Source organism: Centruroides sculpturatus, unplaced genomic scaffold, assembly GCF_000671375.1.
Source record: "Centruroides sculpturatus isolate CEXI.00-Female unplaced genomic scaffold, Cexi_2.0 scaffold1196, whole genome shotgun sequence".
In the NCBI taxonomy this organism is placed as follows: Eukaryota; Metazoa; Arthropoda; class Arachnida; order Scorpiones; family Buthidae; genus Centruroides; species Centruroides sculpturatus.
The window spans coordinates 20,095-46,903 of NW_019385325.1; the positions used below are offsets into that span (position 1 = coordinate 20,095).

General features: G+C 30.3%; 1 protein-coding gene across 1 annotated transcript in view; it reads right to left on the reverse strand.

Annotated features, from left to right (window-relative positions):
• Window positions 1-26,809, reverse strand: part of LOC111637666 (sushi, von Willebrand factor type A, EGF and pentraxin domain-containing protein 1-like) — a 127,866-nt gene that overhangs the window by 2,769 nt on the left and 98,288 nt on the right. Inside the window, exons 14-21 of the mRNA XM_023383217.1 lie at window positions 22,418-22,657; window positions 19,964-20,197; window positions 19,675-19,878; window positions 19,332-19,595; window positions 17,373-17,588; window positions 14,173-14,399; window positions 9,747-9,978; window positions 344-496 (exon numbers count right to left, since the gene is read on the reverse strand). Of these exons, the coding sequence (XP_023238985.1) occupies window positions 344-496; window positions 9,747-9,978; window positions 14,173-14,399; window positions 17,373-17,588; window positions 19,332-19,595; window positions 19,675-19,878; window positions 19,964-20,197; window positions 22,418-22,657 (1,770 nt within the window). The remainder of the gene's footprint in view (window positions 1-343; window positions 497-9,746; window positions 9,979-14,172; window positions 14,400-17,372; window positions 17,589-19,331; window positions 19,596-19,674; window positions 19,879-19,963; window positions 20,198-22,417; window positions 22,658-26,809) is intronic.

The window sequence follows — 26,809 nt, forward strand, 5'->3', positions numbered from 1 at the left end:
AATTTTACAAACAATTTTTCTTGGTGTAAGTTATAGATCTTTGACAAAAGATCTTTGTTTGTAAATTTTAATTAATATATTTATACATATTATAATTCACTTTTAATCTTTTATTTTAAAATATGATTCATTGTGCACATAGAATGAAATTTGTGAACAAAAAAGTTACATATCTAACTTTTACACTCACCAACTCAATAAAAATCATTACACAATAAAGAGTGCTACATTTCTGTTACATGAAAAATACATTTTAATAGAATTCTAAAATACTAATCCTTATGCACTAAATATTTTAAAGCAAGTTAATATAAATAAGTAATTTTGTTTGCATTTGATTTACCTTTACAGTCAGATTTGGACCGAGAACCAGCAACAGAAACTGTTCCTCTTGGGCATGCTTTACATTTAGTTTTTCCTGTTCTATCTTGATAATGATTTCCTGGACAGTACTCGCATCTACCATCCTCTTCAAATGTTCCACTTGGACATTCAACTAAAAATATTAAATTTTAATCATCTTTCAAAATAATTTATTTCTATTTTTACAATTTTAAATATTATCTATTTTTTGAATATATTCATAAAAACTCTTCATACAATAAACTGTTGAAAAAATGGCATCATCAAGGCTTCATTGATGTTGCTCCTTCAAATTTTTACCATTTTTTGTGGATTGACTACCATGTCACATAACTGGGAAAGATTAGCATGCCAGTTAAACTGAGACTAAAAAATAAAATCAATCAGATCTAACAAAACTAGTTGTTAAATGAATGTTAAAGAAAACATTCTTCAGAGTACAATAAAATAATAACATTGTAATTTGACTGATTTACAACAGGAAGAGAGTTTTCATTTACAGGGTAATAAAACAACTAACAGCTTACTGACAGTAGTAGTGGTAGATCAGTGTGGGCTGCACTGACAATCTGTGGTGAAAGTAATAAAGTTTTACTACCCTGGAAACCTTGAAAGATAACACTCTCCTCTCAAATTTCACACAAAGAAAATGTTAATAGGTATAAGTAGAGATAATTTAAAGAGAATTTCTGAAATTTATGTTAATATTTGCATTTTGGGATCAGATTACAATAAAGAAAAAGCCCTTTCAGAATTCCAGAAATATTTTACATCATTAAAAAGAAGACAAAATGCAGAAATTAAATATATAATTGCAATTTTTGAAGTAATGCCAACAGTTCACAATTTAAAATATAAAATGTCATCTACAAGAGACCTTGTGATGTAACTTGTTTATTTTTTTACACGCCCTCTGGAGAGGGATGTATAATCTCACATAAACTGATATGCCAGCATTCCTCCAGGTAAACCAGTATGATGGTTTTTACCATAAAAAATATCTGATTTTGTAGTCCTACAGATAGACCAACGTACTGAACAATCTGAAAAAATATGGTATAAGATAGAAATGATGTTAAAAATGAGAAAGAATAAAATTGAAAAATTCTTTCTAAATGTTATTTGTTTCTTTGGATTAAAAGGATGCAGATTTATGATATTTATTAATGTTTTTAACTGTGTTAATTTACTAAGAATAAATTCAGTGTCTTGATAAAAAGAACATATCATCATCTAATATCTGAAACATTTATCAGAAAAAATGAATACAATTGCTTCAATTATGGCCAGTTAATTACATAAGGTAAATAAGAACATCGAAATTTTGAGCTTGTAAATGTTGATTGAGTTATTTTACTTTTTATAGATGTATATGATTAGCATAGCCAAGTTTTGTTGAAAACCATTTATTGGTCAATAATTTTCTTGATGTATGCACAGTCTGTTTACTTTTTTGGCAATTCTAGTCACAGTTGCCAGTTGCGAGTCCACTTTCTGTTAAGTCAAAAATTATTAAAATTTATCTGAAACTCTATGTCCAAAAAAAGACTTTCCAGCCTGGCTCTGATTTACATTGAGCATGAAAATGTGAATATGTTAGATATTATCTTAGAATTTTCCAACAAGAAAACTTGAAGATTTGTGTAGCTTGCAGGGCAGTGGAGTCGTGTAAAAGTCTACCGACTCCAATTCCGACTTTTCCTTACCATCCAACTCCAACCTGGGGCAGACTTGTTACCGATAGAGACCTGGAAATTCTGATATCATCACGTGACCTCAGAATAAAAGATTCAATAAATAGAGTTCTAATAAAGATAGAGCATAGAAACTTTTTATTCCAAAGTTAAAAGACTTCTCTAAGTAATATTTAAGTATGTATTCAATAATTTTTACTTTTCTGGCTGTTATATATAACAGAGGAAAAGTGTAGTGCTCGGTCAAAAAATGACCTCTCTAAAATTTTTACATTTTTGGACTCAGGACACCTTGAAATTTCAAGATATGCAAAAGATTCAAGCTTTTTTATCTATATGTGTGGCTATATCTATATGTAAAAATATGTATATCTATATGTAAAAATGTTAGACTGTGTGGGGGGGCATGATTTTGTTCACCTATTTGAAGCCTAATAATTTCTGTGGTCAAAGTGGTCAGAACTGGAGTCAGATGGTTTAACACAGGAGTTAGTTATTAAGCGGCAAAGTGGTTGAACTAAATCGTGTCCCCATATACATTCTAATATCTTAGGCAAGAATATCTTAACAGGTTTTACTGTACTATTATAAAATGACAAAAAAGTTTACATTGAGGGTAGAGAGAAGTTTTATTTTATTTTTTTAAATTTTTAACACTAATAACAAGTAAAATATTCATTAAGAAATATGACACATCAGGGGCGCCGCTAGCTGTTTGAACGCCCGTGTGCAATACCGATTATGCCGCCCCCTGTTTAACTACGACTACCTACGCTGAGCTTGCCAGTAAGGCTGATAAGAGCCTTCGAAATATTTATATGGTTTTACACTTAAGTAAACAAAAAATAACTTAGTAATAATAAATAGTTTTTCTTTATAAAGTATTTCTTTTCTTTTTTCACACCCTTATGAGCCTTACTGGCTCATAAGGGTGTGAAAAAAGAAAAGAAATACTTTATAAAAAAAACTATTTATTATTACTAACAAGTAAGTTATTTTTGTTNATATAAATATTTATTTACAGAAATTTAACTCTTCTTGCCTTTATGTTTGCGAAATCTGCTATCAATTTTCTTGTATCCAAGCTGTCCAAGATTTCGTGTTCAATTGAAACTATAGCTAAATTACTTAGTCTTTGCTGGTACATTGTTGATCTTAAATAGTTTTTTTATAATTTTTAACTTTGAAAAGGATCTTTCACCAAATGCAACTGAAACCGGCAATGTAAGTAATATTCTTAGTGCTATTGCTGTGTTAGGAAATGTTGATATTAAGTCATTAGTAAAAAGATATTATAATAGGGTTTGTGGATCATTAGACTGGTTTTCTGGAAAATGCAACTTTACAGATTTCAATCATACAAATCAATACCGTCAATGTCTGTTTCACTACTCGAATCGTTTTTAAGCTTCAGATTTAAATGCTAACCAAGTTAAAATATGATTAATTATACTTAGACCCATGTCAGAAGAATTATTAACAAAATAATTGCAATTTGATATGCGATAGAACTGTTCGAATGCGTACAAGTACAAATTGAGAAGGAAGCTTTGTGCGGATTCTCTATTATTGCCAGTCCTATCAACTTCTGTCATAGAGCACGACTATGAGTACTTGGCTTCCGGGTGCTGCCGGATGCTTCAACCTGCCGACAGACGTTTCGCATTGCATCTTAATTCTGATAAATGCCAATAGAGGCGCTTTAACGCTATAATATAAATAAGAATATAATAATTGCGCGCCGGTCAGAACTTTTTTCTTCATGCGAAGACATTTCTTATGGTAGAAGTAGGGTGGGTATTATGACAATGACTTTGAATATTATGTAACCGATCGCTCGATTTGCCGCCCCCTGGACGTGACGCCCGAGTGCGGTGCACGCCTTGCACGCCCGCTTACGGCAGGCCTGTGACACATGACCACTTTTATGTCTTTACCCTGTCAACCATTAATTAAGAACCAAAATTTAATAGTATTTTAGCGATGGTGCTAAAACCAGTTGAAGCATTTCGATAGAATTGGTCCGGAGTCGGTCCTACCTGGTATGACAATAGCTTCGGTCTCGACCACGTGTCCTATGCCTTTTGTTCGTCGATCGCGATCAAGGAGGACACTGATTTCGATGGAATACCTTATTTTATTCCCATGACTATGAATATTTACAGAGATCCCTAAGTTCAATTACTATACAAATGTGCGTTCATCGGTGGAGTTGATTCCGGGAGATTGGTGTAACAAAAGCGAAAGGTCAACGTATTGAAAGCATCTCTCCTAGTCGGCATCTGACAACAAAGTGAAGCCAGAGGGGAAAAGTCAAGCGGTGGAGCCCTTTGCCCTACAGTATTAATGCCCCTTTATATGCAAGCTACAGTGCCACATTTCTGTGAGAATTCAAGCTCTAGCTTGAATTTTCGGGCTTTGATAAATTTTTATCATCATTATTTTTTCAATTTTCTGTCACTTCGAGGATTGACCTTATAACCCTTTTTGAGATAAGAGAAAAAAAAACAACCCACACACTTCCTACTTTGTCCAATTTTAACAATGAAAAAACCGATTGGATGACCCACCAAGTGAACAATTATTACTAAGATTGAACTACATATCCTAACCTTAGTCACCTCCAGCAATTAATTCCATTAGTTTGACAACTGTTATCGAATTTATGAGTTAGAAAGAGTGACAATACCAGATATAAGAAGTAATAAATCTACAGAAATGTATATACTAATTGTCAGAAATTGAAACCTTACCTAACCAGGCAAACTTACATAGAATTGTATCAGAATATTCCCCAAATTTTTTCCCTCTCAGGATGGGAATAAAAAGGGTCGCACTTGAACCTCGGGGCAGACACAGCTGAAGCAAACCCAGCCAAGCAGACATCAAGGACACCAGACCCATACCACCATACTGTCTGTTGCAACCCTTGTCTTCCCGCCATAATCACCATCCGTCGCTCGAAGAGCCTGACCTGAAAAGAAGAGAGACTACCAGTAGAGTCAGCCGATCCAGGGACAGTTCTTAACGCCCATTCAACTAGATCGGGAACATGAGAGGTAATCTCTTGCTCTAAATTTGATCCTCTCTCTTTCATTCCTTGTCTCACTGTCTTGGTTATAGATTACTTTAGGCTAGTTGAATTTAAAGGAATAAGATGTTTTATAGAGCTAGAACTTAGATGGCTAATCAACAAGCATATATGCCTTGTCGTGATATAGAATAATTTTGCGTACTGTATTCCCTTTATGTAGCATTACACTCTGTGCATGTATGTATAGTTTTAGACAATTAGATAATTAAATATCTTTATTTTATATTTAATGCTGTGTCATCCTTGAGGGCAATCGGTAACCTTCGACTTACCCATTTCCTTTCCCACTCATATTTTTGCCCTCCTATATAGCCATTCCCTGACAGAGCCACCGGTAAGTGGGGAGGAGCTTGAAGCTATACCCCCTTGGTTCTCACATTTTGTTTCTTAAACTTTACCCATTCCGAAAAATTGTTTAATATCTCAGAACAGAAAATAAAGAAATTAAACAAATTAGACACCAACACACACACACAAATTTTTCCCCTTTATTGACTTTTTTGAGGGGTTCAGGAGGTCTCCAAACATGTAGATTTGCAAAAAAAGCTTGGAGGGTCAAATTTGACATGATTCCAACACTTTTCCATTTTATATACATAACAAGTTGGTAAGTAAAAAGGAGTCAAAGTCGGCGGATTTTTTGATGACTCCAACTCCGGCTAAAACACCACAACTCCGACTCCGCAACCCTGGTAGCTTGTCAGCAAAAGAAAGTGACAAAAGTGGTAAGTGAATAATGTTTCAGTAATTCCACTTTTCATTAAAATAGCAATTAAAAGGAACTTGATAATAAAAACAAATTTGTAAAACATTTATATAAAAATAGTCATTCTGATTTCTACCTGATCCATGATAAATTTTCTGTTTATTGGTACTGGCAATAGCAGTACATGAAAATTTATCTGAGATTTCTGATCTCCGTGTACAGAGAAAGGGGTTCACTTGTAACTGTTTACCTCCAGGCCAACTAACTTATGCCACTGTTCATGTTCATTTCCTCTTTTGATCCAGCTTGTTTCATTTTGTGTGACTGGAATGAGCCAAACAGTCTGAATTATTTTTATGGTGGCAATAATTTTTGATTGTGTCATGAGTTTGGTATGTAGTTGTCTGTAGAAAAAAGTGCCTCATTGCAGTCACTTTATACATAAAGGGGGTCATTAGAGTAAGCTGGAATGAATACAGGCATATAGTCTAGTTTGTAGTACACCCCAATGAAGATATTACCATTGTGGAGTTTATGTCAATATCTAAGGAATGTGCTGTTGTCAGACTGAGTCAGTCTAATTTTAAGGTGAGGCTATAGAAGTTTATATTGAAGGTCTAGCATGTTCTCAATATTCAGTTTAGATATCCATATAATTAAGACATCATCTATATATTTGGTATAAGAAGAATCACTAGCCTAAGGGTTTGTAGTGTCTTTGTTTCTAGTGATTAAATTACTAATCCACACAAGTAATAGCATACCTTATGTGCTAATTCTAATATATATTCATGATAATTGCATATGGTACAGTTTCTCATAATCCATTAAGTAATGCACAAAAGCACAAGGAAATGTATAGATGGGTATTGTATTGTGAAGTATTGGCACAAGTAATATGATGGGTTATTGGGCATGACTACAATATTCCTTAGAATTAATAAGAATAACTGATCTAGATTTTCAAACACATGTCATCAAAAATTCTGTAGTTGTTCCATAATTTGAAGCTTAAAGCATTCTATTTGTAAACTTCACTAGTCTGCTTCATGTCCCATAATCAAAAACATTCATCAGATATCTCTTCAACTGCTGGAAAAGTACATAGGTTAAACCTTTTAAGTATTGATTTAAGTTCTAGTTTTTGGAATTTGTATTCTATGTAACAACCATTTATTATCTCCACAGAAATGAGCTTCTTATACAGTAGAGCCTCGATTATCCGACCTAATTGGGGACTGGGGTTGGTCGGATAATTGAAAAGTCGGATAACTGAAAAGTATGAAAAAATCCATTATTAGTGTAGTATATTATTATATCCCATGTAATTAGTATATTAGTATATCGCTATTAACCTACTTTGCGTTGAATTTTCATCTACGTTAAGCCTAACAAAAATTTTTTTAAATAATAATCATCGCTATTGTATCGTTAAAAATTAGAAAGTTAAGCCTCGTTTAAACACTGGTTTCCTTTCATGGTCGAATGAGTGTTGCCAGCTAAAACACGTAAAAATAATATTAAAGTAGCCAAGACATAGCCAAATATTGTAGTGCCACATCAATAGCGGACATTTGAAATTTGCCGACTAGGACGGTCGGTTAACCGAGGGGTCGGTTGATAGGGGGTTGGATAATCGAGGCTCTACTGTATACCTAAAGCCAGGTGCTTATAATTCAGCTGCTCCTATTATAAAGAACAGATGCTGTTGAAGCAATTGCCCACTCTGATCAGATAGTGCATGTGGATCACTTTTTATTTCATTTCTCCCCATAGACCTTTCTAGCATGCATGGTTTACAAGAACCTTATGCTCCCACCAGCATTGATCTATGGTTCATTGGAACTACTGAACTCTCTCACATCAGCAAGATGGTGACTAGCAAGAGTTATTATTATTATGGTGTTGGTGGAGTGTATCCTACACAGTACATATACCAGTGCCTAGTGCTATGATATACCAAAGTCAAAGCATAATTATGGAAAACAAATATTTTGTTTATGTGCTGTTCTTGTACATATCTATGTTTAAGAATTTCTTAAATATGTGACACATGTTTAGTTTGGAAGCTTTCTGAATTGTGTGATGTATACACTATTGTGAAGCTCTAAGTTTCTATACTTTTCTTGCAGTGGCATACCACATACATCTGCACAAAAGATTACTGGCACAATAAGATTCCTATCCATTCTACACAGACACTTTATTTTGTCAGTAAGTCTTGAAAATTAAGTCTGTCAGTAATTTCTTCTCTGTTTAATTTTGGATCTGTTATGATGGATTGTTTTGATTATGATTATGGTTTGGTCATAGTATATTTTGTGTGTTGTTTTGTAAGATCATCTGAGATATGCATTTGTAGTATGGTTCCTACATGCACAGCATATTTGTGTCTGTGGACAATCTTTTGATGTATTATATTTGCTATTTAGTAATGTCAATGTATGTGACTAGTCTGTTTATGTTAAAAGCTTTCAATCTGATGTGATGTGTCATATACTTTCTTGCATGATGTAAAATTCATAGAAGTATTGTCTGTAAATGATGTTCTCTTAAAATGTGCTTCTTGTAATTTTGTATTTATGACTTGGTTTTGTGATTTTGAACCCTTCTTTCTCTCGCCAAAGAAATATTTGAGAGTCAGCCTACAGTTGGATGCAGTTTTATCAACATGATTTTATCTACAAGTTTTGTAACTGTTTGTTTTCTATAGAAAAACTATCTCACTTTCTGTATTTGTTTGCAGTGAAGTGGGATGAGGCCTCACAGATATCTTCACTACAAACAAATACACAAAGTCACAGATATCTTCACTACAAACAAATACACAAAGTCACAGATATCTTCACTACAAACAAGTTTGTAGTGAAGATATCTGTGAGGCCTCATCCTTCCTCATTTGAGGAAAAGTCAGCCTTTCTACAGAGAACTTAGAGTGGTGTTTGTTATTTTGTTAATGTTTCTGTTTTCTTTTGGAGTTGTTCTAGTTGTGTGTGTGTTCAATGTATAACTCCAAAAGAATATATCAGTACTGGGATGACATATGTATTGATATCTTTAAATATGTATTTTGCATTCAGCTGTTGTGTTGTTATATTCTTTTGTTAGTCTTTGTTTTGTGGCGAATGCTGCCTTTCACATCTGTACCCTTAACGGTTGTAAAATACAAGCAATTACCTCGGGTGTATGAGTCATCACTTCCTGGAATAAATTCGAACTCACCCCACAAAGACGGTCGAAAACCAGTTGTCTTTGTTAGCCGCGTCATCGAGACATGTGCTATACCAAGTACGCGAGAAGGACAATAAAAGTTTAGTTTTTGTTACGATCTCGTCTCGTTTGTTTCTTCCACTCGCAACGACGAAAGATAAAGGCAACAACAACCCAAAAACCCAAAGTTTCATTTATATATGTTCTGCAAGTTTGAATTTTTATTAATTATTATTAAATAATATTGTCATGAATAGAAAAATTAATAATCTCAGAAACACAATACTAGTTTATTAATGAAGCTGGCCAAGTAAATCAATTAAACATTTTAAAGAACATTACACTAGAGGAAAATAAAAATCAATTTCGCTTTTTGAAAAATTCTGAATGGAATTGTTTTACAAGTGTTCTTTTTATTTGAACACTTTTGAAAAGGTCAGCATGACCTTCTCCTATTAGTTGAAGGTATGGCTGACAACATAACTGCTTTGCAGCATTTTTATTGAGCTTCACATTTTAGCAATAAAATATTCAAATTATGAAAATTTTAGTTTTTTTAAATTTTCAATAGTTTATCATTGTTATTTTTTGTGAACTTTAGTAATGTAAATTATAAAATTTAAATTAAATATCAATAAATTGCAATTAAATTATGATATAATTCAAATTTGATACTTACAACATTTATCAGTACCCGGATCAATAATATATCCATTAATAGGACAAACTAATTCAAAAGAACTTTGATCAAAAGAATCTTGCCATAAAGTAGCTCCAACACTATATAATTCTTCTTTAAATGTTTCATCTTTAAATATAATTCTGCTTGTATTTGCTAGAATTTCTTCAATTTTTGTTTCTGCATCAGAAACATTTTCAGTATCTTCATAATCTTCAATAAGATAAGTTGCCTAACAAGATTTTTAATAGGAATAAATTAACAAAATATAATAAATCTAAATTATTACAAAATATTCTGCACCCATAAAATTTGTTATTTACTAACTGAAACAACAGAAGCTAAATAGAAAAGATTCTTTTAGTAATTTGAAAATAAAAATTTATTACAAGTATTTGTTCTATCCCCAATTCGTTCAAAATAAAAATAGAAAGAAGTCAATTCCTTATGCATAGTTTTATCATTTATTTCCAGACTACAAATGATCTTTAATGATGAATTTCTACCTCTTATGAGGTGTAAAAACCCCATTCAGAACAGATTACAGTAAGTGGATTCTACTGTACACATAATCATATACAGTAAAACTGCTCTCTCTAACTCAAAGTGGCAAGAAAAACTTTGAGTTAGAGAACAATAGAGTAAAAATGCTGATTCTGAATAGATTTGTATTTTTATCTCTCTTGCATTATATAAAAAATCTTTGTTAGTTTTTTTGTTTTAAACAGCCCATGTAATGCCTTTCAGAAAACTGTTCAATGTAACTAATGGAATTGAACAGTTTTGCAGGTATAGTACATCTTGTTGAGATAAAGTGAGAGGACCTCTTGCTTTGGACTGGAATTTTGTCTGAAAATTAGTATTAGAGAGTAGATAAAACTAACTATGTGAAAATTTCATAAAAATCTGATAATTAGGATCACTTTGGATAGAATAAATATTAAAATTTGAGTTGAGGAAGTTGAAGGTAATATAAATGACCATGAAAAACTTCGACTTGGAGAAAATTCAAGTTAGACATTAAATTCCTATGCTATTCCATTGAGGCCTACCAAGAGTTTTGTTTTCTTTGAGTTACAGACATTTGAGTTAGAGAAGTTTTACTGTATATTCTTATCAGAAGTGCAGGTTTAATGTTATCAAAATATCACATCTCAAAACATAGAAACTTATAAAAACAGATAAAACTTTGCTTATTTTATTCAGAGTTTTGGTTATACAGTATTTAGTTTAATATTGCCTATTTACCTGAAAATAATGATGTCTTTTCATGCTATCAGCCTCAATATGCTGCTGATAACATGTAATTGTTAATCAGCAGTTCTGTCATGTATCAGTATTAACCAGTGCTTTAAATATTGATCATTTATAGTTTTAATAATTATTTTCTCATAAACAATAGTACAGCAGTTTAAATTGTTGTAATTTCTTCAATTATATGCTAGATGAATTAATATTAATTAATAATAATTACAATTATTAAATCTAAATAAATGAATAAAGTTATGCATTTTAATTGTTTTAATGTGTCCTTTTCATATTAAAGTCAATAAAACCAAAATTTCCACTAATTATAGTGTGAGGGGCTAGCCGGGGATACGGAGTAGTTAAGACTCTTGTACTACTTATTCGGCAGCTATCTGTTAGAATAGCCCTCGGGATGTCTAAAAGAACGGCTTTTCTATTCAAAGAAATCGAGTGCGGAGGGACTTACAGTTTGATCTCAAAACTTTTAAGGAGGGCTTTAACTAATATGTTAAAAAAAAAAGGTCTAGATGGTAAGTTCTAGATCAGGTGAGGATCTTGGACACCAGTTAATCAGTTATTTTACACGCGGATTAACATGCATTATCTCTAATTTGTGAGTATGAGGAACATAGGTAACTTGAATAGGAGTGAGTATGAATAGCTAACATTAACCAAATCATGTTTTTATAATGAACCAAAACATTTAATAAATCAAAGAATATAAAGTACACAAACGACTGAATAACAAATTTGTCCTTAAACCTAAATCTAAATAACTAACTTAACCTAATCTTATTTTAGACCTGTCGAGAGAGAGTTTACATTGATCTAATGATTATCATATTACCTTCTCAGTTCTTTAAATCTTTCATTGTATGAGAATCTTCTATCATCGTAACTATTCTTCTTCTTACATCTTCTCTGACACTTTCATTTAAAGATAACTTCTTTTATGACAATCTTGTCGTATACTTCTTTTGGAGGACTCTGTATTATGACTTTTGATTAACAAATTCATATGAGAGACTTGTATGTTGGATTTTCTTAGTATGGCAATACTTCTTTAGACAGACTGCCTTATGTCGTATGGCTAGTTCTTTCAATGACTTTGCGGGATTCGTGTGGCAATACCTCTTTTGATGAACTGCCCCGAATGGCAGGAAAATGTCCCTTTTATATTGGCCCTCTCTAATGGCCAAGAAGCATGTGCAAAAGCTCGACTCATCTCATGAGTCGGCCATGGAAAGGAAATCAACTTCCTTTCTAAAATTGAAAGTTTCTTTTGACATCCGTTTTTGTAAAATTTGTTGAAGTTTAAAATAATATTTTCTATTAATTTATAAATCTTTTTCTCTCCTTGTTTTTGTCCCAAAATGACTTTCCTTCTAAATCTAGATCCTCACAATAGTCTTATTTGCTCACCCCACTTAAATGTTTTCAGTCAATTATCATCATCAGAATAATTGTAATCATTATAAAATTAAAAACTAAAAAATTTAAAATTTAAATTATAATCATCTAAATTCTAAAATTATTACAATAAGTAGATTCTATTGTGTATCTGAATGCATAAATGATTGCAATATTGTGATACTATTTAGAATCCAACATTATCCCATTTATTCACTAACCTATATTTAATAAATAACAATTGAAATACTAATTCATATACAAATATCCTGAAACCTGATATATATTAGTAATATGCCAAACATCTTACCAGTTTTAAATAATTTAGAATATTCTATATTATTTATGTGGCATTGTCACAATGCTAGGCTGCATCATATTTTTTTATGTGTATAACATGGGCTGCATCATGTGTGTAACATAAATCATATTTTTATTCTGGAAATAATTTTTATCCATTTTATAAGCATCAGTTAAAAACATTCTCTACATCTATTACGGTATTAATAAACTAATTACCTTATTTTTGTGCATATAATCCATGTGTTATCTATGTTTGAAATGCACTTTAAAGGAGATGTGGATTTTGCAATAGGGCAGGTTATATGTTATTTTTAAATTCAATTATGAACCTATCAAAGAGCTTTTCCTTTGTCTAAAGCCACTAAGAGTGATGCTGAATGTCCAATACTTAGTTACCCTTTTAAAAGGCATTAAATTATGGAAAATGTTTACTAATCTGTTTTAGTTGCTTTCACTTGAATGCTCTTTCTAATGAATTATCAATTTTCAGTTTTTTAAACACTGGTTTTTCAAATTAAAATTTTACTTTGCAAACCTGAGCTTTCAATCTTTTAAATAGCTTTAAATTTTATAAAATGTTTAAAACAGTAATTCATTAGAGATCAATCAATTAAAAACAGCAAAAAAGATTATAAAAAATGTTTACTAATCTTTTTCTAAAAATCATTTTGTTTAGTTATGATTTTTTGTATGCATAGGTAATCTTTAAAATGGACTAGACTTTCAGCACTAATCTGAACTAAGCTTAGAGTTCTTATATAGCAAATAAGAGGAGGACAACCCACTCTCCACTACATTCCATGTCATTGAATATTATGTACAGTACTTTAAAATTGCTTTAATTTTTGAGTTTATTTTAACATTTATTATTACATATTTTATTATTATTATTTAATAAATAAAACAGAAATGAAGCAATATGATAAAAAAAATTGTTTGATAGACATTTCTACCTTGGACACAGGAAATTTAGATTTCCTATCAATATTTCATTTCACTTATTTTATAATTACATCTGTAATGAAGTGTATTAAAAAAACCAATGCTTAATGTTAGAGATAGTACCTTCTAAACTTGCTTAACAGTAAGTGTAATGCTTTCATCAGAGATATGGAGTATATGGTAGGGCAGGTTATGAGGTTTTATTTTTGCTCTAGCAATTTTCTGTGGGTTAAACATGACTGAAGGTTGTATGCACAAAAATGTGATAAATAATTTAATTTTAATGCATTATTTCTTAAGTTATGCATGAAACTTGTAATAAATAAAGGTAATGCAATAAATGAAAGAATGTGCTTTAAAAGTATTGAAATACTTTTAAAGCACATTTGAATAACTGAAAGGATGTGCTTTAAAAGTATTGAAATACTTTTAAAGCACATCCTTTCAGTTATTCAAATAATTAAATAATGAATGTTTAATGATTTAAAATTCTAAACAATTTTTAAGTTATCAAAATGATTACCCTAAGTGTCCAAATTGTTTCAATAGCCTGATTATTTTTCTCTTTGTCTTCACCACATACATAATTTATATCAGTACAATCAACTGCAAAACAATGCTTTATAGTTCTTTTCAAGAGACTTTCTTTTATAACAGTCATCATCTTATTTAAAGCAATATAGTCTGAACAGTTTTCTACTCCTGCTTTAAACATCACTGATGCTTGGAGAGATGTTGATGGAAGTTGACCTGTAAAATAACTGAATGTTAATATCGAGTTTAAATTTTTATTATATTGTTAAACAGTTTGTTAAACTAAGACATTTGCTTTTTTCTTTGAGTAATTTTTGAGATAATGCTAGGTTTTATCTTTGCATGTAGTTTTCATTTTAAAAGACAATTAAGATGAAGTTTTTGCTTTATGTAAAATTACAAAGATATGACATTAAATTTTGAAAATTATGATTTGGTGTTTGACAAAAGTTTGGTGTATCTTATAATAATAGATAATTTTACTATATTATATAGATATTTTCCAGGAACTTATCTGGTTAATGTATATTATCTCTAGACTATCTTATTTATTAAACATAAACATCTATCATATCAGAATTAAAAAGAAGTAAAATAACCACTATCATCTTTACAAAAAATATATTTAAGATTTTCTTTAAATTTTAATATCATTTCCTGTGATAAAAAAATTTTTTTTAAATATTTATACAGTGGGTGATCAGTTAACAAACATAATTTGTTCCAAAACTTTGTTCATTAACTGATTATTTATTTACCATAGGTTTTTATGGGAATTTGATTAATTCATTCTGGAGACCCCAAAAAATAAAAAATATATACTTTCATACTACATTTATTTATATGTAATAATAAAAATACAGTCTTGCATTTTTATTAGTCATGTTTTTTCCGTTTGTGGGGGGTTAAAGAATTTGTCTAATGTCAATTGCTTTTCTCTATTCAGGATTTTTCAGAAATAATTAATAGCATTGTAATTGTAGAGATCCCCAAGCCTATTAACCTCAACCTGCATTCTCCCACTTCTTCAAAAGATCTTTAATAGCAGATATTGGCATTAATCCTCTTTTTCAGAAGAAAACATATCTCACCGAGTTTCTTGGTGTTCTTCATTCAAAAGTTCTTGGCATTCTTCTGTCATCAGATCTGTTTCAGGTTCCATAATGAGTTCTTCAATGTTCTTTATTTTTCAGATGTAATTTTTGTTACTCCTTTAGCTGCTTGAGTCTTCTCAATTATACAGTATCTTTCTTAGATAAGATTGAACTGTGGCCTACTGTAGACCTGTTCAAGCCATACCACCCAGCAACATCTGCCCACTCTCTACCTTTGCTATTATACTCTCACCTTTGGAAATAAAAACTGATGCAAAACTTAACGAATGCCTGCCTGACAGTCTCAGGAATACTATAAAAGAATTGTTTCTGTCAGGAAAATAAAGGCTGGAATTATAAGGGATAGTTTCAAAGTTTGGAGGAATACTCTCCGATCAGTATATACCGGGTTGAGCGTTGATGTCAACATCTCCCATGTTCTGAAAAGTTTTGAATTGTTGCCTGAAGACAAGGGAAGACCAATCGGTATTCATTATTTTACATCACTTCTTGTGTTTGTTCTGTGAAGTGTTTGTTAGCTGATTTGTTTGTAGTCCAAACTGTTCATTAACTGATCACCCATTGTACTATGAAAAAATTTAAAGTGTTCATAAAAAAATTTTTTACACTATAGTAATAAATAACTATGAACCCACTGTTATGATTACAGATTCATCACATACAATTTTATTCCATTAGTAGTCTTTGTTGATTTGAATTTTCTATATATTTACTGTATAAATCTCCATTTCTCCAACTGTTTAATTATAGTATGCTTTTATTCATTTTCTCTAACAAATTATCCTTTGTTGCTTGTTTACTTCTCTTAAATATAAGAGAATATAAACATAAGAATATATTCTAGTTTCCTTATTCATCAGCATGTGGAAAAAAATGATATAATTAGTATCATACCTCAACCACTTTTAAGATCCCAAAGTCATCCACAAAACATGGTTGAGTATTGAGTGGCCCTAGAACCAGATAGAACAAGCACCAAAAACCTGTAATAGCTATTAAAGCACTGTTGGAGATAATCTATATTATCTCCAACAGTGGTAAAATATTATAGAATGATCCATCCAGAATGAAACGACCTGGATTCATATACATACACACACATTTTATGCAAAATAGATTAATCACTGAAGAAAATTATTTCCTAAGATTAATCTGATTAAAAACATAATCTATGTCATATTACACAGAGCAACAATAAAATTCTTCTATACATGTAGTACAGTACATAACTCAGATCCCTATACAGGGTGTTTATAAATGAATGGTGCGGTTTAAAAAATTAATAATAAACCTATTTATTACCTTATACGGGCAAACCTTACAGCATAAGCAGCAGCAACTGTCCAAGATTTTTATGTGCTACCTGTCTTCGCTTCACTTCTTAATCATGTTCTTCACCAATGCTGAATTGTACGTGGTGCAACAGCAGACAACAACCTGCTCCCCTGGCCTCCCCATTCGCCAGATTTAACACCCTGCAATTTTTTTTTGTGGGGGTTTGTTAAAGACCGAGTTTATGTACCGTCAATGCCCGTGCCCCTTGAGGAACTATGTGATTGGATAAAGCATGCACTGCAGACCATCACAGAGGACATGCTACACTGTGTATGGGAAGAATTTGATTACTGTGTAGATGTGTGTCATGTGACCATGGGTGCACATATTGAAGGATTGTGATTAATGCATAAAAAACTTGGACAGTTGTTGCTGCTTATGCTGTAAGGTTTGCCCATGTAAAGTAATAAATAGATTTATTATTAATTTTTAAAACTGCACCATTCATTTATAAACACCTTATATATAGAATTTTGAATTGTTGACTGCACAAGTGTCAAAAGAAACTGGTCCTTTGCAGAAGACAGAATGCTTGAAAAAAGATGTCAGCTATTATTTTAATATTACTTCTCTTTTTCTTCTTTTCCTATAATAAAACTGTTTAGTTTTTAATTTTCAAGAACATTCATTTCATTTTTCTCTACAAACCTGCATATGTAGTATGTGTGTGTGTGTGTTCTACATGCTATTTACTAAAAATTAAAATTATCTATAAATATCATAACTGAATAATCTTTACCTAAACAATCTGGTAAATTAAGCAAACCATGAAATTGTTGAAAATCCCAATATCCATTTGTTGTATTACATTCTATGAATCCTCTTTGTAATAATGTGTATAATGAACGGAAACCATAACCAACTTTACATTTCACTTCACAACGGTATTTTCCATTTATATTCTGGCATTCAATGTATCCATTAGTTGGAGATTTCAATGCATCACATTCACGTCCTGAAATATAAATAGCTAGATCTAAAAATAGTTACTATTTTATTTTTATAAAAATAAATATTATATCTTGATAAATATATCAATAAATTTGTTAGTATCAATAATTTTTCTTTAATAAATTTTAAAATTAATAATATACAATTCATTCTTCAATAATACTAATAATATAATATAATAGAAAACTTGCTAAAAATCATTTGATTAAAGTAGCTTCTTTTGGGAGAATCAGATTATAGAATTAAAATATTACTACAGTAAGTTTCAAATCTTGTTCAGTTTATCCATATAAAAAAAGAAATAAAACATGCTATTTTTATTTCATAAATCACCTATATCTCTATATTCACAAATCTGTTCAATCAATTTTGATAAAACTCTGCCATTTTCCATTAATAACTATGAAAATCCAAAAATGAAATAAAAAATAGGAATCCATGACTTCGTTTTAGAGATACAAGGTCCTAACAAGAGCATATGCAACAAAGTGATGTTGCGCAAAGTTTTATCTAAATTGATTGAACAGATTTTCAGAATGAACGCTATTCTATAAGCCAAATAGAAGAAGCATTGTTAATGCTGTCATATTTGCAAAAATATCACAAAATTTTTTTTATTAAAAACAGTGAGACATTTCCAACAAAGATTTGATTATGCAATCAGCAAAATGGAAATGTGTTTGGACATCATTTGCCATAGGAGAAAACTGTGATAGGCACTCACATTAATTAAGTATTTCACTAAAAGTTTACGTAAAATAAAATATATTGAATAGATTTAAGATGGCCTTGAGCTGTGACCTCCCTCCCTTATATCCCTTCATTATTTGAATAAAAAGAATGATTCAATAAAATAATACAGTAGAGCCTCGAAAACTCGGCACTCGATAACCCAGCACTCCGATAACCCAGCCACAACCTGGCAGGGCAAAAAAATCCTTAGTTAATTAATTTTCATGATAAAGACAGCTTTATGCCTCATAAAGTATTTTTCTGAGGTCTGTCTTATCAGGTAAATTACTGTACAGTGTATTCATTATTTTTCATTTTCATGTAGTAAAAGCTCTATGCCTTCATAAAAGACGTACTTTTCCTTTGTTTAAGAGTATTTGAGCAGTTTATTCTCTGTTGTATTCTCAAGTAAACAATACATATAAGTACAGTACAGTATTTTCTGAGGAAACACTCGTACTTATTTTTTTTAACCCCATTCCCGATAACCCGGCATTTTCACAAACTCGGCCACCCTTCGGTCCACATTAGGCAGAGTTTTCGAGGCTCTACTGTAATAGTTTTGTAATGACTGTTTTGACATTTTTTTTTCCTTTTTTTTTTTTAATGAACTTTACTGATAGCTACGGACTTGTGCACAGTGTGATGGCCAAATAAACATTCAAACACTCTTAACTTCTGATAAATGCATCTTTCAAAAAAGCATTTAATATAAAAGTTTGTTTATTTTTGATGTAGAATCATAATATACAATTAAAAACTAGGGGCTCTCACATACGAAAATAAAGTTGACCCCATTTTCACCAATTGTAGAACATCTATGATGAAACTGATAGTCACATCTTGTGCCTAGTTGAAGTCTAACAATTTTGATTCAATGATTTTTTGTAGGATGCATATTTTCAAGTTATTACAGTGAATCAATTAAAATGGACCACCTTGTACAGTGAATTGAGGAGATTATGCTAGAGATTATATATTAATGAATAAAAAAATTTACTTTTATTTTTGTTACCTGAACTACTATCTGTATGCCCTTTATCTTTTACTGTTATAGTATATTTACATGAAGCAAATGTTTGCAATTCAACATCCATTGCTTTACAGGTATTTTCGTGAATTCCATGATCTAATACATTTGACAATGTACAAGAAACTTCAGCTGGTTTACCCTCCGATGTAAGAAAAACTGGATTTTTTAAAATTATTGTTGATGGATCATCTGTTTCATATTCTATATCAATGCAGGCATCTTTTTTTGGTTCTGGAACAATCCTTTCTATAAAATATCAAAATCAAAAATATAATCATATCAATTTACAAAATGTTTTCAGTTTTTGAAATTCTTTTATAATTACTTTTGCATTCAGGTAATTCTGTTACATTCCAAACTGCTGAAGGAAGACAGATAAGTGTTCCTAAGTGTTTCATGCTTACTGGAATAACATAACCACTGGAACAGTTATAATGGCATTCAGTATTCACTGGATATGTATCTTCATTGCTAGAGGTGCAGCTCACTGTACTAAAATTAATTGTTGGTGGTTGATTACATTCTAAAGCTAATTTAAAATAAAAATATATTATTAATTATAATTGTTAAAAATGGAATTAGTAATTTGTTAAAAAGAAAAGCTTTAAACATACTCTTAACATCAATTGTATATGAACAATTTCCAAACACTCTTAATTCTGGATCTTCTGCTTCACAATAATTTTCATAGCTTCCTGGTTCAAGATTATTATTTAAAGAACAGTTTGAAATTACAATTTTACCATCAACTGTAATAAATCGTGGTGGTGTTATTTCTAACGTTTTATTTGCAGTAATTATGGTTTGATTTTGACAGTCATCCTTATATTGAATGGGATTTATTTTTTCTGAAACATTGTCATTAGATTTTAATTTATATAATAAACATTTTTATAATTTATTTAGAAAATTATAAGTATCATCTCTTGTAAAATGCAGGTGTGATTTTAAAATGCAGACTGATACAAAATGCAATAAAAAATATTGTCAGTAAAAACTTGAATTTTGGAAAATCAAATTTTATTGATAGTAAAATGTTAAAAATGATGTAATAGGTTAACATAATAACTGTAGAAAATTGTTTTATATAATATTATCTGCATAATTATGTTTGTATAATACTAATTCTTAAAAAAACTAATTATAAAGCTAACTGATTATCATTATTATACAGTGAAATCTATGTAAACTGGACTCATACAGTACCAAATATTTTTTTCCAATTTGGCAGGTTTCTGTTTTGAACAGTTTTTTAAATACAGAAAATCACTACATTCCTGTGAATTTTTTCCACTTAGGCAGGTTACCTTTAAGGTTCTGTTTTGGACAAGTTTTACTGTATATTTCATTACTATTTTAATGCTCAGCTTTTGTAATGTTCATTAAACCAATTAAAGACTTTTACAATACCAATAATAAAATTAAACTAGTGGACAACCCTACCTACAGAATTCGGCATTAAATAGAAAAAGTTCATTTAGAATTAAAAATTGAAATGTAATTGCCTTTGAAAAGTTACTTGTAATCTGAACTATGTAAAATATATTCATGCTCCCAAACCAACTATAAAAATTAATTACAACATTTTTTTATATACTACATTAAGATGATAAATCTGATAGAACAATGATGAGGCAGTATTTTAACTTAGAATTAAACCTTATTCTAATCTAAGACTATACATGCACTTCTTCACACATCCATAAGTTGGCATGCAACTGAATAATGGTTTCTTCCTACCTCAAGCTGTCTTGCATGGGGTGTTGCCAGTTCATAGACAATTTGCAATATCGACACTTGCTTTAGTTTAGTATTCCCTAACAATCCCACCTTTCAAAAAGACTATCTTTACTTAGTGATCTCTTCACTAGTTATGCATTTACGGTGGATCAAGAAAGCTTCGGGCCCAAGTGGTTTTGTGAAGATGCCAGCAATGTTGCTTTTACTATCCATATACTCTATTTGTATCGTTCCATTGGTGACCTTCTCTTGAATGAAATGATACTTTACAGCTATATGTTTGGTCCTACCATTTATCACATAACTTTAGAATAGAATCCAACTTTTTCTGGCAAAATCCTCTGACTAACAATTCAGTTGACACTGAAGTGTTGCAAAATCTCAATGATGCAAAAAGTTTCTTATTGACTCCCTCAACAAAATGATAGGAAAATTTCAGAAATTGAGACATGATGTCTCTGGAATGGATTATCAATATGAAAATAGAAACCTTATTGCACATCTGCAAATGCACCGCTATCTATTGACACCTAATTTGTTCAAATCTGCCAAGAAATCTAAGAGGAGTTTAGGTAATAAAAATCTCCTTGGCATAATACATATGTGGATTCTATATAATTAATTTTTATAAAAATAAAAAATATATTTATTTATTTATTGTTATTTATTGGGGAAATCAAGGCAGATTGAAACACTTAAAGTTTTAAGCATTATAAATAGTAAAAGATGTACAATACAGTACATAGATGTTTGAAAGTAAACAAGTTTATTTTTTAACTACTTGACAATATAATGTTTTGTTCAAACTACCAAGAATGAAACATCAATTGATCAATTGTTATTTATGATATAAAAAAAGGATGCACTTTGGTCCATTCTACTCTGGTGACAATATTTTGACCATGGGACAGAACAGAACACTTATTTTTATTACTCAAAAATAACCAATAATAAAATTACATTGTTCTTCAGTTTGCTTGCTTTACATAAATACAGTTTAACCCGATTATAACGACATCGGATGTAACGACAACCCTAATATAACGTCAAATTTTTATTGGTCCCACGATTTTACTATACTAGATAATGTTAAAAAACCCACTTGTAACGACATAAAACCCTGTTTTAACGTCATATTTGAAGCACTCTTAAATTTACAAAATTAAATTATAAATTTTATTTATCAAAGAAAATACTACGTGTTCAGTCNAATTTAATAAAATGATTTAAATAGCAAAATTTTTATATAAATACAAAATTCTCATATTTTGCAAAAGGCCACATTTGACAAGAGATAAATATATATACTGTATATCAACATCACTTACTAAGACATTGTGGAAAATCACTATTATTCCAGTAAGGAGCAATACATTCAATAGTAGTTTTGTTCAAATGACTTGTAGGTATGATGTAATTAGGTTTACAATTAAAATGACATTTCGTTCCATTAATATAATTTGGTTGATTAGTAACAGAAGTATCTCCTCGTTCACTCCATTCTGAAGCTACATCATCACAACTTAAATAGCCATTTTCTGGTTCATTGGGTTTTGGGCATTGAATAGCTAAAATATAATTTAAACAGTTTTTAAATATAAAATTAAATAAATACAGCTAGTACTACATTTTTATTCAGATAATGTGCATGATATATAATTCACAAGTTTAAAAAATTATTAGAACTGAAATAAAACATTTAGATGATCTGCACTAGTAATGATGAAAATATGGCACTTTCAGTATGCTATTTAGAGAGTAGTCTAAACATTTTTTTTTTATATTTTGTTACCAATTTATTTTAGTTATAAAATAGATGAAATAAAAGTGATAGATAAAGTGGGACATTTAAGATGAAACGTCCTAAACAGCATAAGAGTGAGCAGAATTGCTAATTCTAATGCATATTACAGTACTGCAGATGTAAAAATTTATGAATTAACTAGAAAATTTATGATTAACTAGAAAAAAACATTAAAAAGTTCAACAACTTTCAAGAAATTTATTTAAACAAATATTTATGCATTTTATTTAAAGAAACTGTATTATTTTAAATATAGCAAAATATTTGGTGTATTTTTTATACACAGGATTTATTCATGTTTTCTAAACATGCACTTGTGATTTTGAACAAAGGAAAAGGAAATAGTATAATCAACTACACAAAAAAATAAAAATAAAGAGAAAGAACCAGAAATGGGAATATGGAACAAAAATAATGTTGTATATAGATTGGAGTACAGTTGCACTGAACTCCATATTTATATAGATGAAAGTAAGAGGGATCTCCAAACAAGATTCATAGAGTACATTAGACTAATAAAAAATAATGATGATAAATCTGCAGTTGCAAAACACTGTAACCAAGATGGATCAAGATAATAAAATAAAATACTAAAGTTTGATAAAGCAAATACGTTAAAAGAAAATTATTTGAACATTAGAAATTATAAAAGTAAATAATAAAATAAATGAAAATACAGGTTTACAAATACATGAATCTTGGAAAGGTTTCCTAACCAATATAGAGAAAAAATAAACAAATTAGCATATATTTGTGAGCTGGAGGAACACATCCAAAGGCAAAGCGATGCATATGTGTAAGAGGGATATTATTAGTAAATTCTATTAAAGTATAATGTTAATATCATTTTCTTTATTAAGAATTCATCACACCACCAGAATACTACTATAATAGTTTGTATTTCAAAATTTATGAAATAATGTAATAGAAATGTATAGAAGTGATATTATCAACAAACTCAAAAATATACAAAATGAGAAAAAATTTATATACCTAGACAGACTTGTCAAATTAGTACAAAACTTATCATATAGCTTTGTCTCAGACAGTCATGCAAATGATTACAGTTGTGGTCAGATTGCAAGTAATGCCACCAGTGCTTTAAAATCACTACACAGTATCCTATAAAAAAAATTTGCAGAGGCATACTGTGTTCAAAAATTTTCAGTGCATCTGTTCTTTGGAGATCTTGAAATGCCAACTATGCATTATGATGCAGTGAAATACATTATGCACAACTGATAGTTTGAAAAGGCTGTATCATCAGGTTTGGAAAAGCAAAATGGCTATTTAACTGCCTTCAACAGAAGGTGTTGAAGGCAGAGGCTATATGAGGACACAAAAACAGCAGGACAGCTCTTTCAAAATCCAGAAAAATCCACTGGCAAATTTATAACAGCTCTATATATAACCTCACAAATAGTTATAATTATGGGAATTTGAAAGATGAATTCACTCATGATGAATCATCAATAATAGAGTGAATAAAAAGCTAAGTGAAAGATTTCAGCAAATGAGGAACTCACTTTAGAGAAGATAATGAAAATAGCCATGCAATAAAAAGATCTAGAAACAGAATCAGACAAATTCAAACCTAGGGTTGATCATTTCTCATCCACAATGATGAAATGCAATCCAAATAGGAGAGAACTTTATCTAAAACAACTTCAGACCATCTTACAAGACACTCACAATATACTTATTCATCTCAAATCAAGTTCCTCCAGGGAAGTGCCTTTGAAGCAGAGGACAAAAACAGCATTTGTGTTTTTGTTCACTGCGTTAAAATACTATTGTCCCACAAAATATACTATTTGCTATCAGTGAAAGAAAAAGAAACATTTGTAAAATTTAAAACAATGGAATCAGTATTATTCTTAAAATTTGTAAATTCTAAAAATAAATAAGATTATTTCCAGATTAAAAACAAGTAAAATTACTCTTTCTTATCCAACTTTAAGTGATTCAGTTAAGCAGACAAACAAATAATGAAGAAATACTAAACTTTAATTACCAATAACAATAATTAAAGTTTAGCATTTCTTCATTATTTGTTTGTCTGCTTAACTGAATCACTCGAAGTTGGATAAGAAAGAGTAATTTTACTTGTTTTTAATCTGAAAATAATCTTATTTATATATATATTTTTTTTTTAAGAGGTCCCAATGCTAAAAACTACATGGTCAATAAACAACATTATCATGCAAAGGCAAAACAGTACATCAGACAATATATTACAGGAAATCCTCATTAATTTGAACTTGGATATTTTGAAATCCCATTAAGTTTGTAACTGTATTTTTGTTTCGGCTGGGAATATAGAGATTTAGTTAAGGAATTCAGTTAGTTCTAAATACAGCTACTTTGAAATCTGAAGTGAAAATTCTGTCTGAATTGTGATATGCATATGTTAATTTGTCCATTTAGACTGAAGTTCCTCCATGCTGTAAGAGAACAATTCTAATCTGGTCAACATAGCTTTGCTTTTACAGTAACATATTTTTGGGTGTCATCTTACCCATGGACTACTCTTTTTTTCTCTTATCTCATAAAATACAGCTGGTTTTCAGGATTATAAGATTGGGCTACGAGTAGTAGATTGAGATATTTGTAGGGCCCTACATTTAGGTGACTAACTACTTTTTGGGCCATTTTAAAATAATTTGGGTTACATTTCAAGGATTTCTTGCTTTACTTTTTATAAAACCTATCTGGCAAGCTGTGAGGTTCTCACCGGTCACATGCTGTTTATCTGCAATTTATTTATATTATTAATTATTAATTAACAAAAATAGCATTCTATATACATAGCTGTATTCCATGTGCTTAATAAATTACATCATTTACATAAACTTAAGTTATATAGCATTTGGCATATTGTACAGAAATATGTAAATCACAGATAATTCAAAGTTGTGATTATTTCATCCCAAATTTCGAACTAATGATGATTTCCTTTATATACATAACTTACATCAACCTCTGTTAGAAAAGGTAGATGTCACAAACCTAGGATTGCTATAATAAATCAATACAGTCTAAGATGCAGGTTTAATGGTCATCATTAAAGAAGACATAAAAAATTCTTTTTGCATATTATTTCATGGTATCTACAATATCCAAGGTAAATACAAATTGAAAATTTAAACAAATACTAAATCATTTGCCATAAATTCACTTGGAAAAGTTCCCTTCTCTGACAAATAAATTCAAAGAATCTAGATGGAATAATTACAACCATATATTAAATCAATAGTTGACATCTAACAAATCAGTCACAAATAAGTAAAACATTCTTTAATTGAATTTGGCAGATATAGAAAACAACATACATGTGGATACACAAAAGTAGACAAAAGGGATGATACAATGCTCTCTGCCAGATCATTATAAATCATCACTTCTTTTTGACACTATTAACATTCCTACTGAATGGATGGTATCCATTAAATTAATGGCTGTTGCATTTAAGACAAACATACCAGGACCTGAGTTGATCTCCAAGAACTGAACAAAGTAATTAAGATGGAAGATCACCTAATTCCTAAAATACACTAACCATCAGTTTGATTAAAAATACCAACTATTTTTAAAAATTAGATACCAACTCAGGATTCACAACTATATTCTAAAATACATTCTTAAGTCTAGTTTGGAAGGTACTTTTATAATCATCTCCCTTTTGGGATTATAACTGCATCTAACATGTTCAATAAAGTTAAAGAGATTCTACAAGACTGTGTCAGGACTGTAGGTCTGCTAAATGATGTCCTCATATTTGTCAATACTCACAAAGATGATAAATGACTATAAACTGTTTTGACAAAACTAAGCAGCTGGAGTCACACAAAGTGGAAAGAAATCTATAATCAATGTGAGATTGATAGAATTTTTTGCCATCTGATCAATGAAATTG